The sequence below is a fragment of the Pseudorasbora parva genome, chromosome 12 (assembly GCF_024679245.1).
Source record: "Pseudorasbora parva isolate DD20220531a chromosome 12, ASM2467924v1, whole genome shotgun sequence".
Taxonomy (NCBI): Eukaryota; Metazoa; Chordata; class Actinopteri; order Cypriniformes; family Gobionidae; genus Pseudorasbora; species Pseudorasbora parva.
In genome coordinates this window covers 22095385-22114354 of record NC_090183.1, presented here as the reverse complement: position 1 = coordinate 22114354, position 18970 = coordinate 22095385, and the positions used below count along the sequence as shown (strand labels likewise).

Sequence of the window (18970 nt, the reverse complement as noted above, 5' to 3'; positions counted from 1 at the left end):
AAGTTGACCTGAAAATGAATGACTTCCGGCTACTTTGACCCTCTCGCCGGTGGTGGTGTGAATATAATTGAAATGGAAAATAATTGAAAATAATTAATTGGTTTGAGAAGGGCAAACTCAAATTAAACAAATTAGTTAAATCAAATTAACCTCATGAGTATCTAGAACTTTCTTTTTCATTTTGCCTTAACAAAACATACATTTTTTAACATTTTAAATAATCGAATTTGTTTAATTGTTTTGAGGTTTATGAACGTTCTTTTAACTTTAAATCAGTGGAAATTGTCAACAGTTTCAGGTATCTGGGCATTATCATGGACAAAAAATTGAGTTTTGACCAACACGTCACAGACATTAAAGGGGGGGTGAAATGCTGTTTCATGCATACTGAGCTTTTTACACTGTTAAAGACTTGGATTCCCATCCTAAACATAGACAAAGTTTCAAAAACTAATGTTGGACGTTTGATGGAGTATTTCTGTGTCAAAAATACTCCTTCCGGTTTCTCACAAGTTTCGGCGAGTTTTTTTCGAGTATGGGTCTACTTGACGTTAATAAGAGTGGAAGGTCCTTGTATGGGCTGTACGGGCTCTTCTCCCGGTAGGGTGCGCGCGCGTGACTAGAGCACGCTGTAAACAGTCTCTCAGATGCAGATCCAGTCGTCCGTGAACACTTATGACGGGCCGCGCTTCTCTTTATTCCTATGGGTGACGTCGAGCGACTTCAACGCTTCAGCACAGCATTCCGGGAAGGCAGCGCTGCATTTGAACCGATTTGAACGCAGAAATGACGGGAAGCTTCACAACATCGTTTCAGTTGCGTCTCAAAATGGATTTACACGCCACTGCTGTCAGGACTTTACCAAATCATACCAAAGAAGTGTGTTTTTGATGGAGCAGTCCCAGCGATAAAGCTTCGGTCCTGCTTTGGAAGCAGCCGGTGAGTTAACTTAAACTGCTTCAAATGTCTCTGCTTTTGGCTACGGACGCATGAGTAAACATCAGTAAACGACACGATCGCGTGCTTCGTCATTCAAATGCGCTAACGGTTACTCCATTGTTGTTCTATGTATAACGTTACAGTATTCTGACGTGCAAAACCGTTTTGCTTGCTACTTCTAAGGTCTAGTCGCATACAATAGTCCATAAACCGAATCATGTCCTCATAAACTGCGAGTAAACACACAGAAATGTGGAGAGGCCATTAAATACAGTAACTTACATACCACAGAGACGGACGTCCTGATGTTGCAGTTTCTCCTGTTCAATTTATTTCTCCCTCAGATTTGATTGTGGATCATTATCTGTATTAGCTGAGATAGATGGGTTTCTCCACGCTTGAGGACATCACCGCTTTGTGCACATTCGTCATTCTTTAGCTCCGCCCACACGATACGCCTCCAGGCGCTCGGTTTTTTCCGGAAAGACTCGGTACAGCCCATATTTCTTTTATAAATATGATAAAACGAAAGACTTTTCGGAGATATGAAGGATGCAATACTACTCTATAGGTACTCAAGATTGACATGAGATTGACTGAAACTGAGTGTTTCACCCCCCCCTTTAAGAAACGCTGCCAACAAAGACTATATGTCATACGTAAACTAAGATCTCTTTCAGTTAAACCACGTCTTTTGCTTCTCCTTTACCGAAGTATCATTGAATCTATTCTTTTGTACTGTGCTGCTTGCTATTTTAACATGCTCTCTTTAACTAATAGAAATAAGCTAATTAAAATCACCAACACCTGTTCAAAAATAATCTGTCTGCCAACTCCCAATTTGAAAGGTCTGATAAACACTGCTATCATTCGCAGAGCAAAAACTATTATTCGAAATCCTAGTCACCCTCTCAATTAATGTTTCATCCTTCTTCCCTCAGGCAGGAGATACAGACAGCTACCCCATAAAAAAAAATCACGCCTAGGGAAAAGTTTTGTACTTTCAGCAATAAGAGCACTGAATCTACATAGTGATTAAGTCTGATATCTTATAGGTTTGCTGCTGATACCGTCTGTATGCTTATATTTATGTGACCAATAATTTGTGTATTATGAGAAGTATGTGTATGTTATGTGTGCTGAATGTTGCAATGGTACAGTCTGTGGAAGCATATTTCCTCTCCTGAGTACAATAAAGGATAAATCTGATCTGAATCTGACTTTATCATACTTTATCATAAAAATAAATAATAATAATAATAATAATAATAATAATAATAATAATAATAATAATAATAATAATAATAATAATAATAATAATAATAATAATAATAAAATTCTAACTCTTCCTCCTCTACTTTTTCTCTTTTCCCTCCCTTTTCTGGTTTTTGCTACTCTGAGTAATATCCAAATCTTTGCATTTGGGGCACTTTTTGCGTTTCTTTGCCTCTTCGTGACAAATCGCTTCCTGTACTCCTCAGTTGTAAGACGCTTTGGATAAAAGCGTCTGCTAAATGCATAAATGTAAATGTAACTTAAATTTATCTTAAACTGGGCTATTTCCCCACATCCTTTGCCATGGCACTCAAAAGGGAGAGTAAATGCTAAAATTAATTGTTATATTGTTTATGTGCAAGATTAATGTTAAGTGGGAGATTTTGTAGGGTTTAAAGTTTTGCTATGCTAATTTATAAAAGTTTATGTTGGTTATTTTGGGGTTTACCATCATGGTGACGAGTGGAGCATGAGCATGGTTTGAGAACAGGTAGGTGTTAAATGTTCTATATTGTTTTACCCATTCAGTAATTGCTAAAATTACCAATTAGCATGTTGAATTATAAAAATATTTATATTGAGATTACATGACAATGAATTAACTTACTCAAAATGTTTGTAAAAAATTATATAAATTGAAATGTAAGAGTACAAAAATTTAAATATGACGCACATGTGCACACACACACACACACACAGTTATTGCTGACATAGCTTTTTTCCCAGCGGTGACAGAATGAGGTGTGAACTAATGCATTTCTTGAAGCAGTCTGCTGACGGAGCAGCATTTAGCCTTCATTCCTCCTCTCTATCCTGCAGCCCATCCTGTCCTTTTCTCTTTCTTCCCCTTCTATCTGATGCCCTTTTCCCAACACAACATGAACACACACACGTTCCATCTGCCTATCTTTTCTAATTCTGTTTCATCTTCTATTTTGAAAGGCTAACAAGGCTAATTACACAAGCCCCCTCAAAAGAGAAAAATGTTAACAAACTCACTGACAATCTTTGAACCCAGCAGTGATGAAGAAAAGAAGAGAGATGATCTGGTTGTATCTCCTGATTCTCTACAAAGCTTTAGAAGAGCTTGCCTATTTGTTCATGTGCGGATGTTGATGCGAGTGAAAACAATGAAGAGACACCGAGAGACGGCAAAATACAGAATGCGTAGAGACAGATTATTGTGTGGATGTGTGCAGGTGCTAATAAAGCTCTAATGGGCTCTAAAGTGGTGGACTGGATGATTAATGGAAAAGGAAGCGAATCATTAGTGGTGCAGAGAGACCGCAGCAAGATATCGGAGCCCTCATATACTCACATTAACTCCTTGAGGAAAATCCTGCTTCTATCGCCCTGTCACTTTAATATCGTCTATTGTGGCCCACGGGAAGAGATTGAGGAACAAATAACTTCTAATCCTCCCGAGCTTCTAATATGTATTCCAGGCCCCTAAAAGCTTATTTCCCAGATGTGAGGGGTTACTCCTTTTACATTACTGAAGAGAAGATAAAAAAGTCCATAACTACGAAACTTTAGAACTAACTCTAACCCCAAGTTGTACTGAAGATGAGCTTACACATAGTGTATGACAAAACCCTCTGGATGAAGTAGTATTAACTATCTTTCATAACAAATATGTAGTCAATGTTTTACCTGTTGGTTTTGAGGTTTTTCAGTCTATTCTCAAGGTCATTGAGCAGACTGACCCTCTTACAGCACTGAGAGCAAAACACGTCCATCTGGTCACCAGCATGCCGCATCTTCCGAGGAGTCTGACCAGCACTGGATGGGGGATGAGAGTAAAGGTCAAAAACAATGATGGTATATCTAATGTGCATTTCAAAAACATTCTAATTAAAAAGAAATAGGTGAAATGTTCTCTCCAATAGGAGCATCAAATACATTCAAACAGCCCTCAACAGTTTGAGTCAAGTATATTTCCAAAGAACTACTGTTCTTATTTTTCTTTGGAACTTAAAGTGAGTATAGTGAGGATGATTGTAACAGGAAGTGAGTTGCAATGCCATCACTTTAAAATTTAGGTACAGGATTGCAATCACCATCATACATGACCACCATCTTTCTGGGGTGGTAGCTAGCTGAAGTGGACTTGTGTACAAAAGCACTTACAGGACAAAAGTAATTTAGATGTAGGAAGAAAAAAAATCATATTAGTGCATGGTTAGATTACTAAAATTAATCATTTTAGTCAAGTCACCTTTATTTTACTTTTAAAATGCAGATGGTTTCAAAGCAGCTTTACAATGGTAACAGGAAAATAATGGAACAGCATTTAATAGAAAGTAATATAGTTAAATATTTATTGTCCACAACTAAAGCAGGCCAAAAGCCAAAAGACAACAGGGCAGCTGTGACAAGGAAACCAAACTCCATCAGTCCTTAAAAAGCCTCCCTTTGCTTTGAACTTTGAGCGTCGTAATTTTGCATGTGTAGTTTATGCTCAAACAGCAACATTAGACACAAACTAAAGATAAAAGTAAAGATCAGTATTGGCAGATCAGTATTATAGTTTATAGAATTAAATAACAATTAAATAAAAAAATAATTAACCTAATTAATACATTTTATTTGTATATTTAGTTGAATAACTTGGATCATAATTTTAGTGTCCCCAACTGAACAAGCCAAGCCAAATCGGAAGGAACCAACACTCCAACAGGGCATGATGGAGAAAAATAAACCTTGGGAGAAACCAGACTCAGTCGGGGTACTGATTATCTGAGTAATGATCTAAGATTTCATCACTCTGCTGCAGAATTTCAACGGTATCAACATTTATTCTATGTGACAGTATTAGATCTCAAGTATGATTACGGCGATGAGTGGGAACTGATACGTGTTGTCTAACTCCAATAGAGTTTAGAATGTTTCTAAATGCCAATCCCAGTGCGCCTTTTTCATTGTCTACATGGATATTAAAATCACCAACAATTACTACTTTATCTGCAGCCAGTACTAACTCTGATAGAAAACCAGCAAATTCTTTGATAAAGTCTTTATTGTACCCTGGTGGCCTGTATACAGTAGCACAATATAACACAAATGTCAAACGGGATTTATCATTTACACTACACAATGTTACAATAAGCACAAAAATTTCAAAGGAATTATATTTTAAACTAGACTTCTGAGTAATACTGAAGATATTGTATTTTTGTATTTACTAATCCAGGGAACCGACACAGTCTCTATGTGACAATAGCTATGTGAAAGAGTCTCTATGTGCTGGGATTTAGCTGATTCTGGTGACATGAGACAGCTAGAAGACAGTTGGTTTAGCCAGTTTATCTGCTTCCTGAACGGAGTCAAAGTTTAGTTCTAAGACTATGTGCCAAATTACTGAGAAGAGAAGAGCAGCACCAGCCCAGGAGGGATAAATGCCTTCTATCTTCAACAGGTCAGGTCTGCCCCAAAAACTTTTCCAATTCTCTATGAACCCTATGTTATTTTGCGGACATCACTTAGACAACCAGCCATTGAGTGATGATTACCATCTCATTACTCCTTTTAACAGGGAGGGGACCAGATAAAAAGACTGCCGTTGACATGACACTTGTGAATTTACACACCTCTTTAATGTTAACTATTATTATATTATATTATATTATATTATATTATATTATATTATATTATATTATATTATATTATATTATACATCCCTTTAAAAAAATACACAATGGCTGAACAAACAGGAAGGATAAAATGTTTCCTTTTTCACTTTCTGAAAATAATTACATTAAAAGGTGGTGTTGGGAACTGGCAAGTCGATTTGATTAACAAAACAGCTATTCTATGCTAAAGCAAAAAAAAAAAAAAAAAAGAAAGAGCCATTTTGTATACTGTCAGGACTAAAAAGCACCATAATGCTATTTGATTGAGAAAGATTCCCACAGTCAGACAGTTCTATCCACTACTACAGTTATTATACATTCTAAAAGAAATCCTGAACTGGATTTCTGAACTACCGGTAATTCTTCTTTCATTTTAAAGTAAATCCCTCTGAAAACAAGCCTGGGGCAGGCTGACACACACAGACACACATTTACCTGGAAGAAACAGAGGAACCCAGATCTGAGCATCCATTAATGCGGATTTCATCAGAGTTGCTAGGAGTGTAGTCTCCATCCTCTCCTACGCCATAATCCTCAAACTGCTCCTCATTTAATGAGGCAGATGAATGTGTGGATTGATCAGAAGTCTCGGAACGATTATACATCTGACTCAACCTGCAACAATGAGAGAAATATTTATTTATATTATTAAGAAGCAATTATAATTTAGTTCACTCATTCCTTCACAAATCAATAAATTCAGAGAGAGAGAGAGAGAGAGAGAGAGAGAGAGAGAGAGAGAGAGAGAGAGAGAGAGAGAGAGAGAGAGAGAGAGAGAGAGAGGAAAGAAGAGAGAAGAGAGAAGAGAGAGAGAGAGAGAGAGAGAGAGAGAGAGAGAGAGAGAGAGAGAGAGAGAGAGAGAGAGAGAGAGAGAGAGAGAGAGAGAGGAGAGGAAAGAAGAGAGAGAGAGAGAGAGAGAGAGAGAGAGAGAGAGAGAGAAAGAGAGAGAGAGAGAGAGAGAGAGAGAGAGAGAGAGGAAGAGAGAGAGGAAAGAAGAGAGAAGAGAGAAGAGAGAAGAGAGAGAAGAGAGAGAGATAATGATGATTAAAAAAATGCAAATAAAAGCACTCACTTTTCTCCTGGGAGGCAAAGCCCAATCCCTTCCTCTTTTTCTCCAGTTCTCCCTCCATCTGATATCTCTGATGACGGAGCACTGTCTAATGCGCTGTCTCTGTCCGACTCTTTCTCCACCCCTCTGCCCTCCTCACCCTCCTCATCTTCAAGCATTGGGCTATCTATGCACTCCCGGAATGGACATTAATGACTGTAGCCCGGCCTGTCCTGATTGTTCTGTCAAAAGCAAGAAGAAATTAAACTGTTAGAACAGTCACACAACACCCAGCTCAGGTTACATAAGAACAGAAACCATTCTGAAAATATTATGGACTCTGTGTGTTCACACTTGTAGTTCAGTTCACATGGTTCGTTCAAATGGTGTCGTTCTGCAGTGGCAGAAATTGTAGTTTGGTGAGGGGTTTATGGAGCAAGGGTAAGGGGGAACAGTATGGCCAGGACCTCAAAACAAAATGTTAGCAGATACTCGAATGACCGGTAGTTGATATGTCAGTAGCAAAGTTACTTTTGGTTAGCAGAATGTTTTAAAGGGATAGTTCAGCCAAAAATTAAAATGACCCCATGATTTTCTCACCCTCAAGCAATCCTAGGTGTATATGACATTCTTCTTTCCAAAGAAAGAACACATTTGGAGATATATTAAATAATATCCTGCCTCTTCTAAACAAACCTTATAATGGCAGCCAAAAATTTGAAGTCCAAAAACAAAACAAAATAAATAAATAATTTATAAGAAAAATATCCATATTTAACATGTAAAATAGCGTTCGCCAGACCGCCTTCTGTATTTAACTTACAAAGAAGTAGAAGTTATATTGCCTAGCAACGAGGGGGAGAGGACGCTGGCGTTGTCTGTTCGCCGCTTTTCCACCCGATTTTAGTTTATATACGTTAATTATAAACTTTATTTTAATTTTATTTTTTGTCAGTAACTAGTACATTCAGTCAGTGCTAATTTTGGGACATATTACTTGGCTCTTATCGTCTCGGATAACTCTTCTCGGCTGTTGACAGTTGGCTGTTGACAGTTGGCAGTTTGAATGGACTCCCTCATGACAGGAGAGGACTTTTATACATCTAAAACCTTTTTTGTACGGATTTTTACGGTTTTTCTCCTAATTTCAAAGACTTTTACTCACCCCTGCTATCTCTTCTAACATCGGCTGTTTGCTGAAATTGCTGGGAGTTGCCGCATACACTCTGCTATGGTATGGACCATCATCTCGCTGTGCCTGACAGTGTTTCAGCTCTGTGTTTCTATAATGCATAGCGCTAGTCAAAACCTTCCAGCGGCCGTCATGAAGCTTAAATATTCCATCCCACAGCTGCTAAATTTCAACGACCGCACATTTCCGGCGTGCATCGCGGTCATTAAGGAACTTGGACTTCTGCGCAGACGGCGTTACATCCATAGAGGCTCTCGTCGCGGGCTAGTTTATCATCAGCCTGAAAACTCTGCATCAGCCATACCATCCATCTGGACCTCCGTCGCTCATCTGCCGCGTCATCACAACAGTTTTGCTCTCCGTTTTGGCAACACGGGAAACACGGGAATCACCGCGAGATCTCACCAATCTAAACTGGATTGCACGGGAAACACCGCGAGATCTTTTAGCACAGCGCATGACAGAAAACGTGGAGTGGATTTTAGTGTTTTACGGCCAATAACGAGATTCACCACCCCATCAACGCTCAAAATAGAACTTTTTAATGCACAATCCCTCACAAATAAGTCATCTTTCATCCAAGACCACATCATTGATAAGAGATTAGACCTTATGTGCTTAATGGAAACATGGCATCAGCCTGCAGTTTACGCAGCACTTAATGATGCCTGTCCTCCTGGTTACAGCTATCTGGAGAAAGCCCGCTACACTGGTCGTGGTGGTGGCTTAGCTGTAATTCATAGACAATCATTGGAGCTGTCTTTTCTCCCTCTGCCCACAGTGTCATCATTTGAATACCTTGCTTTTAAATGTAAACCCCCTTTTTCGTTGACAATACTGCTCATTTATCGGCCCCCAAAAACAAATTCAGTTTTTATCTCTGAGATGCATGACTTTCTCACAACACTCTGCTCTACTTCTGCCAACATTTTAATATTAGGAGATTTTAATATTCATGTAGATACCCCCTCCTGCCACCTGGCAGCTGAGTTTCTGCAATTATTGGACTGCCTCAATCTCCAACAGCATGTGGATGGACCCACTCATTCTAGGGGGCACACTCTGGACTTGGTCATTTCCAACTCTCCTCATATTAGAAACCTCTTGGTGTATGATCTGGGTGTGTCTGACCACCAGGCCATCTCATTGGAGCTGCCACGCCCCTCTTCCCTTACCAAAGATTCCCGTCAAATTTGCTTCAGGAACCTGAAAAAGATTAACCAAGACTCTTTAACTACAGACCTTCAGCAATTCTCCTCTGTTGATCTCTCCTCAGTCTCTGAGTCGGTTGACTTCTACAACAAGTCTCTGAGCAGCCTTCTAGATCTTCACGCACCTGTCATAACTAGAATGGTCACCTTCTCGCGCTCAGCACCCTGGTACACCAGCGAACTGCGGAAGATGAAGACGGTTGGGCGCGTACTTGAGAGGCGTCTCAAGCTCTCAGGACTCACTGTTCATAGGCAAGCCTATAGAGATCATCAGAAGGCCTACGCAAGGTGTTTAAGAGATGCTCAGTCACAGTTCTACTCTAGCATCATCAACAATAACCCTGGAAACTCCAAGAAGCTTTTCTCCACTATTAATCACATCCTCAAACCGCAAACTCACTCTTTTTCAGAAGCCACAGAAGAGAGGTGCAATAAGTTCATGACCTTTTTTAGGAACAAAGTAGACAACATCCACTTGCTCCTATCTAGCACCTCCGCTCTGCCTGTCCCGTCTGTTGATCCACAGCCAGGGACCTTCCAACATCTCTGCTGCTTCTCCATCATCACACAGCTCGAGGTTGAGGACATCATCAGAAAAATGAAACCATCCACCTGTGCACTGGATCCTTTTCCTACAGCCTTGGTAAAATCTAACCTCAGTGTCTTAAGTCCATTTATTACCAAGATTATTAATAATTCCCTCCAGGCTGGCCATGTTCCTTCATCTCTTAAAACTGCTATCATCAGACCACTTCTGAAAAAACCTACTTTAGACCCAGATGTTAATGACAACTACAGGCCCATCTCCAACCTCCCATACCTCTCCAAGGTGCTGGAAAAAGTTGTTGCTGCACAGCTTCAGGTCCATTTGGAGCATAACCATCTTTATGAGAAATTTCAGTCTGGTTTCCGCTCAGGACACAGCACAGAAACAGCTTTGGTCAGGGTCACAAACGATCTTTTGATGGCGGCTGATGCTGGTTCCCCATCCCTTCTCATCCTCCTGGACTTAACTGCAGCTTTCGATACAGTTGACCATAACATCCTCCTTCACCGTTTACATTCCACCATTGGTCTCTCTGACTCGGTCCACAACTGGTTTTCTTCTTATCTCACTGGGAGAACTGAATATGTTGCGTTAGGAGAAGCTTCATCCCTGTCACACAATGTCACCTGCGGTGTCCCTCAAGGCTCTGTGCTCGGACCCACCCTGTTCATACTCTACATGCTCCCCCTTGGCCGTCTCATCAACCGGCATGGGATTTCTTTTCACTGCTATGCTGATGACACTCAACTTTACTTTAGGACAAGTTCATCTCCCTCTGCTGACCTCACACCTTCCACTTTGATCACTTGCCTGGATGAGATAAAGGCGTGGATGAAGCAAAACTTTCTGCAGCTAAACAGCTCCAAAACTGAAGCTATCCTAGTCGGCACTCCACTTCAGGTCCAGAAGTCCGTTATCACCAGCATTGCTTTCTCTGATCAGGTCATTCCTCTTTCCACTTCAGTCACGAATCTGGGGGTCAGAATGGAATCACAGCTTACTTTTGAAGCGCACATCAAACACCTGTGTAAGACCTCCTTCTTCCACCTCAGAAACATTGCCAAACTTCGTCCCATTCTATCACTGGCTGATGCGGAGAAGCTTGTCCATGCCTTTATCTCCTCCAGGCTGGACTACTGCAATGCGCTCCTTATTGGCATCCCTAGCAAAAATCTCCAGAGGCTGCAGTGTATTCAGAACAGCGCTGCTAGGATCCTCATGAGGGTGCGCAAATACGACCATATCACCCCCATTCTAAAATCACTCCACTGGCTTCCTGTGTCGTTCAGGATCGAGTACAAGATCTCTCTCCTTACCCACCAGTGCATCCATGGTGATGCTCCCTCCTATCTCAAGGAACTCCTCACCACACAAACAGCCACTCGTAACCTCCGCTCTGTTTCGCTGTATCGCCTCAAAACTCCCACAGCCAATCTCCGTACTATGGGGGATCGGGCCTTCTGCTCTGCAGCCCCCAGTCTGTGGAATGCTCTCCCTGACCACCTGCGGACTCCACAGACTATAGATACTTTTAAGCGTGGTCTTAAAACCCACCTTTTTAGCAGAGCTTTTAATTGACTTTTAATTGACTTGCTACTTGTTTAATTTATTTTATTTTTCGGTTTTATTTATTTATTGTTGTTGATTGTTTTGTTTTTGTTTTTAAATTCTGTAGCACTTTGAGATTTTGTTTAATATAAAGTGCATTATAAATAAAATTTATTATTATTATTATTATTATTAAAGAAGTGCAACTGCCGCGACAATGACGTCAGGCACAGTGCAAGCATTTTGAAGTACGAGAGATGTTAGATTTTCTTCTTAAGTGGAATACAGAAGGCGGTCTGCTGGAAGCTACATACTTTACTTTTATAAAGTTTTAAATATGGATAATTTTCTTACACAAACCTATCAATTAATTTAAATTCTTGCATTAGCCAGGACCTTTTTTTAAAATATAACTCAGATTGTTTTTGAATGAAAGAAGAATGTCATATACACCCAGGATGGATTGAGGGTGAGTAAATTATGGAATAATTAAACATTTTAGGTGAACTATCCCTTTAAGTGGAGTATCGAAAAAATTAATTCTGTGAGTGACAACTACATTTATCTAACTACAAAAAAACATTGATGCCAAAGGTTTATCCATTTGGTGTCAGGTATTTATATTAGTAATATTTGTGACTGAAGACATAAGGGTAACAACAAAGAAAAGTAGAAACCTTTTTAGACCCACTTTATTTTAGGTGGCCTTAACTATTATGTACTAACATTTTAATTCATCATTTGATACAATGCACTTATTGTGTACACACAAGTTTTTACATTGTACTTACATTTAAAAAAATACCTACATGTAATTACATCTGTAATTAATTTCTGTAGTTACATTTGTTATTACACATTTGGCACTTCCCTTACACCTAACCCTACCCTTAAACTGACCCACACCACCACACCTGTCGCTAACCGTATCCACCTTAATATCAGCATAGGTGTTTTGCAATACAATTTGAACACAGTAAGTGCATTGTACTTTTATTTTTTTATTTAAGTACATAGTACTTAAGGCCACCTAATATAAAGTGGGGCCCCTTTTTTTAAATTGAGGTTTAATTATGTGCAAAATTCCTTAGCAATATAGCTTATATTTATCCTGGTTTCATATAGTTTTGAATTTATATACGAATATGAATATACATACATACATAAAAAAATGCAGTATAAATTAATAGTATAAACAGTATAAATTGATACAGGGCCTTGCGGCCCCCTTGAACTTTGTTTGAAGCCTGAAATGTGGCAAAAGGTTGCAAAGATATAAAACTATATTTTATACTACACCCTACCCTTAAACTGACCCACACCACCACACCTGTCCCTAACCGTATCCACCTTAATATCAGCAAAGAATCAACAACAAGTTGATTGTTGAAGAAGAAGTTGAAGAAGAAGAATCAACAACAAGTGGGACACAATCATGAAGTGGAATAAAATGTATTGGATATTTCAAACTTTTTTAACAAATCAAAAACTGAAAAATTGGGCGTGCAAAATTATTCTGCCCCTTTGCTTTCAGTCCAGAAGTTCAATGAGGATCTCTGAATGATCCAATGTTGACCTAATGATAATAAATATAATCCACCTGTGTGTAATCAAGTCTCCGTATAAATGCACCTGCACTGTAATAGTCTCAGAGGTCCGTTTAAAGCGCAGAGAGCATCATGAAGAACAAGGAACACACCAGGCAGGTCCAAGATACAGTTGTGAAGAAGTTTAAAGCCGGATTTGGATACAAAAAGATTTCCCAAGCTTTAAACATCCCAAGGAGCACTGCGCAAGCGATAATATTGAAATGAAAGGAGAATCAGACCACTGCAAATCTACCAAGACCTGGCCGTCCCTCTAAACTTTCAGCTCATACAAGGAGAAGACTGATCAGAGATGCAGCCAAGAGGCCCATGATCACTCTGGATGAACTGCAGAGATCTACAACTGAGGTGGGAGACTCTGTCCATAGGACAACAATCAGTCGTATACTGCACAAATCTGGCCTTTATGGAAGAGTGGCAAGAAGAAAGCTATTTCTTAAAGATATCCATAAAAAGTGTTGTTTAAAGTTTGCCACAAGCCACTTGGAGACACACCAAACATGTGGAAGAAGGTGCTCTGGTCAGATGAAACCAAAATTGAACTTTTTGGCAACAATGCAAAACGTTATGTTTGGCGTAAAAGCTCATCACCCTGAACACACCATCCCCACTGTCAAACATGGTGGTGGCAGCATCATGGTTTGGGCCTGCTTTTCTTCAGAAGGGACAGGAAAGATTGTTAAAATTGATGGGAAGATGGATGGAGCCAAATACAGGACCATTCTGGAAGAAAACCTGATGGAGTCTGCAAAAGACCTGAGAGTGGGACAGAGATTTGTCTTCCAACAAGACAATGATCCAAAACATAAAGCAAAATCTACAATGGAATGGTTCAAAAATAAACATATCCAGGTGTTAGAATGGCCAAGTCAAAGTCCAGATCTGAATCCAATCGAGAATCTGTGGAAAGAACTGAAAACTGCTGTTCACAAACGCTCTCCATCCAACCTCACTGAGCTCAAGCTGTTCTGCAAGGAGGAATGGGCAAAAATGTCAGTCTCTCGATGTGCAAAACTGATAGAGACATACCGCAAGCGCAAGGTGGCGCTACAAAGTATTAACTTGAGGGGGCTGAATAATTTTGCACGGCCAATTTTTCAGTTTTTGATTTGTTAAAAAAGTTTGAAATATCCAATAAATATCATTCCACTTCATGATTGTGTCCCACTTGTTGTTGATGATTCTTCACAAAAAAAATTACAGTTTTATATCTTTATGTTTGAAGCCTAAAATGTGGCAAAAGGTCGCAAAGTTCAAGGGGGCCGAATAGCTACTTTCGCAAGGCACTGTATGTATATTATATAGGGTTGGGCATCGAGAACCGGTATGTGTGTGTGTGTATATATATATATATATATATATATATATATATATATATATATATATATATATATATATATATATATATATATATATATATATATATATATATATATATATATATATATATATATATATATATATATATATATATATATATACACACACACACACACATGTACACTACACTAAAAGAAATGATAGGAATCTTTATAGCCAACCTTGATGACCACAACAAGAAAACTCAAATGAACTAAAGCATAAAGCATTCTCTTCCAAATTTAATCAATCAGACACTGCTTCTGTGGTTTACAAAACTGGCTCTACAACTAACAGTCACTTTTGTAAGTTGATCACACAGCCGGTGGGTGTGCATGTGAGAGAAATAAAAAAAAGTGCTCTTTAGTATTCTGCTGTGCTGCATGAGGGGGTAGAGATACAAAATGCCAGTGTTTGGTCAGGGTGCTTGAACAGTGAATGGTTCTACAGACACAGAAACAGTGGGAGTGCGCTCACACAACACACACGGTTTGAAGCATTTTATACTTTCCTCCTCTTTCTCATCAGGTCACAAAATTGAGGTAATTATGTGCTCTTCTATTTGTGAATAGATCTCCTCCTCCACAATATGATCCTTGACTGTCTCAGTAGGGTAAGGTTACCCATGTTTGAGCACCTGATTATAAATGCACACAACTCGCAGCAACTTGAAACATGACATTCAAAGCCCTGCAGAAAGCTCTTACATAAAGGATACCAACATCCGTTCGAAACTCTAGAAAGAGAATTGCACACATTGCTCTGAAAGTATCAATATGTGTGGAAAATGCACAAAAGTTTAGTGCCTGCCCGGCAAAAGCTGTTAAGTTTGCATTTCACAGTGCAAAGGTCTTTACAACAATTTTAACATTCATAATAATACATTTTTTTTTTTAAAGTAGGAGGGTGTATTTTTTTCAAATGTTAAAAACACTTGTCAGGCTTGTGTATTATGTAATCCCTTACTCAAACAATATGCCACATGAAACTGGAAAGGCGTGCTGTTTGAAAACATGTGCTTTGTGGACTACTGAGACCTGACATGACTTTACACAATTAACAATTGTGCATGTTATGATGTAGATTTACGCTAAACTTTCTGCTGTTTTCTTTGATCAACTGAAAACAGTTGGTAAAGTGTACAAGACCACATGACACAATGAAAAGAATAAACATATGAATGATCAGAACTATCTTTAAAATAAATAAATACAATAAAATAACAAGGTTATGTCGGAGGTCTAGCCAGGATGTTATTGGCTGATATATGATATTAATCTTTTTATCACAGCACATGGGTCAATGATGAGCTTCACATTTTTTTTCTGTACCATCTATTAATTTATTAAAGAATACAACAAAAATGGTACACTAAATTAAATTACATTTTTGGTCAGAGCCAATATCTTCTTGGGCAAAGTTCTGATAAAAATAGCAATAACTAAGATTACTAATTACTAAAAGTTTAGGTAATAACTAAGTTATTAATAATATTAATAATAATAATAATTTTAAAAAGACAAGACATTTAAAATCAGCAATGTTAGGTCGATGCAACTATCCTGTTGATATCCTAAGAAAAATAAAATATAAGAATAAAATAACCTTTTTTTTTCTTTTTACATAATCATTTCTAATTATTTATTTATTAGAAGAAGAAGAAAAACAGCTTCACTGCTTCCATAAAATAGACATAACTTTGTGTGGAGGATAGTACCTTACAAGGCAAGATGATTTTAAGTTATGAATAAATCAACTATAATTGAAATAAAGTAAAATAATGATTCAGATCTATTCAAGATATGAAAAAAGGCCTTTACTTTGATTACTAGCTTTTATACTTTGATTGTAAAACCACATAACATTTTTAGAGCCAATAAACCTATTACATTTCTTACAACTGGTAAAAATTCAAAACCACAAAACCGGTACTTTTCAAAGAATGTGGTATATATGTTTTTTAAGTTATAAAAGATTAAAAAGATGTATCTCTATCGTTGACACTCTTATATGTTATATGTCACTAAGACATCTTATGTTCTCAACTCATGACTTTCCCAGCTGTCATTGAGTACAATATATCTCAAGCTATTTTCAGCACAAACATAATGTTGTTAAGGACTGAGAAATTGTGAAGTAGCAATGACTGATTGTCTAGTCAAGGACTTGTAAGTCTTCCCAGTCCAATTAGACAGATGCATTATGAAATAAACTTACCACCCAGCCACTATATAATACTTTAATGGGTTTCAAGGCCACTGTGGCAGCTGTTTCATGAGTACAGTGAGCTAAACTAAATGAGGCTTGCTGTACAGTAGAGACTATTTTAGACAGAAAGCAAGGGGTGCTCCAATTATGAAATTACTTGAAACCAGCTGAAGTGAACGAGAGAAAAAAGACTACTAGGATGAAATATAAGTAGGAACAGTAAGCTTAGGGTATGGCAAACCTCTCCACCTGCCTCTTACATCATTCTTGGAAAAGTCTCAATCCGTTTCATGAAACACTGCTCCCAAAACAACAAACTGGTTTAGTAAGGTAATTACATGAACTACAAAAACAGAATCTAGGAAAGTAAACTCATGCAATATCACCAAGGAGAAATGATACAAACATTTTCCTTCCCCAGGGTAGAATGGGTGCAACTCACGGCAACTACAGAATCAACGGCGTACATCAGGGTCTCCTAGACCCTTTATGGAGTGTAACATCTCATGTTCGCCCTTGAACTGAAGAGCCCCAGGGCCCTGTTCTCATTTCCATCTTATTAACAACTTATAATCATAAGCTCTATTTAACTGCTCACTGCCTAGAGAATTTAGCAATCCTCACCAAGCCTCTGTACTCACTAAAGACACATTTGTGAATCAAAGCAAGTCAATTATGTCAAATGAGGAATGGCACTATGGCATGCACTCTTTAACCTCTTGGCTAAGATCATAGGTTTACACAGTCACCATTTCTAAAGAACTTATGAGGTTGTGTGTCAAAAAGTTCAATTAGACAATTGTTGCAAGTCAGTTGGTAATTTCACATTTCAACTTCATATATGCTTCAACCAAAAATGATAATATTGCCATACTTGTATATTTAAGTAAAAGGCAAATAAACAATAAAAGTACTAGCATGTATTTAGACAACTATAATGAAGGATTTCTATATTTCTCATAGATTTTAGGTGGGTGGGACGTAACATTTTATTGATATGGTTTTTAAGTTATATAAATTATATAAAGAAATAAATGAATAGGTTTTATAATGGGTTTTTTAATGGCAGGTTTCTGGTAGCCGAGGAATACATGTCCCTTTACAGAAAATAAAACTACTATTACAAATATTCACTGGAGTAAAAAGTGTGACATTCTGGATTCTGATTGTGGAAGCAAAAACTGAATTCATTTATATACTTAACATTTATATATTCAACTATTATATTCAACTATATATATATATATATATATATATATATATATATATATATATATATATATATATATATATATATATATATATATATATATATATATATATATATATATATATATATATATATATATATATATATATATATATATATATATATATTAAAAAGGGCCTTAAAAACACAACAGATTGTACAAAACATGATTGTTCCATTAGGACAAAAGCAGGCTCAGGTGTTGTTACATGAAGGGAGGAGAGTTGCTATATAAGGATTTCTATGGAATGTTCTTATTTGTCAGCTGTAAGCCCAGAAACTCTTTGGACAATACTGTGTGACCTATAGGATGTAGCATGATGTCACAGCTAAACTAGCTACACTGGATCTTAAAGCTAACTATGTCTTACATAAGTTGTTATTCATCTATAATTAAAATATCTAGATCCTAGAGAATTGCAAAGTCAAAATCTATATATAAAAGACATTATATTTGTATAGCTAGATTTGATATGCATTTCTGATACATTTACAACTCATTACAACTCTCCCTGAGCTACGTTTAGTTTAGTCATTTCAAGGGAGACAAATAAGAGATCATAAGTGTGGAATCGGTTTAAGACAATGAGTAATTTCACTAATTGTACAGGTTACATATTGTTGATCATAATTTAATTAATTACACTATTTAACACTATACACCATAGGGCTGTTATACCAATAAAAATTAAATCAGTATCAACAAAATCTTACCATTTCTCAAAATCTACACTGTAAACATTTTTTTGTTGGTTTTTGTTGGTTTAACTTAAAACATTAAGTAACCTGGTTGCCTTAAATTTTTGAGTTTATTGAAATTAAAACAAGTTGATACAATGAAGGAAATTTGTTAAATAAATAGAAACTCAAAATATTATTGTATCTGAACCACATAAAAAATGAAAATAGCACTATTTGGCATGTTTCACTGCGTCATCAGAAATAAAACACACACAATTACCCAATATGCTTACAAAATCTTTTAATAATCTTTTAATAAAGGTTGTCGAATCTCACATTTTTTTCATTACGATCTGAAACTAAAACCGTAATAAGTCTTAATAAGTGAATCATAAAATTATTCATTTATCCGATTCATTCACGAATGAAGCAAGTGTAAACTGACATCAATGGGTCATTGAATCATGACCTTAC

The 18970-nt window shown here is 37.4% G+C and overlaps 1 protein-coding gene across 3 annotated transcripts in view; it reads right to left on the bottom strand.

Moving 5' to 3' along the window:
* Nucleotides 1–18970, bottom strand: part of rab11fip4b (RAB11 family interacting protein 4 (class II) b) — a 47224-nt gene that overhangs the window by 22383 nt on the left and 5871 nt on the right. For all 3 annotated transcript variants that reach the window (XR_010908604.1, XM_067459481.1, XM_067459482.1), the window contains exons 2-4: nt 6919–7136; nt 6282–6461; nt 3868–3996 (exon numbers count right to left, since the gene is read on the bottom strand). Coding sequence is in view for 2 of the 3 variants with exons in the window: in XM_067459481.1 (XP_067315582.1) it covers nt 3868–3996; nt 6282–6461; nt 6919–7073 (464 nt within the window). In the remaining variant the exon portion in view is untranslated. The remainder of the gene's footprint in view (nt 1–3867; nt 3997–6281; nt 6462–6918; nt 7137–18970) is intronic.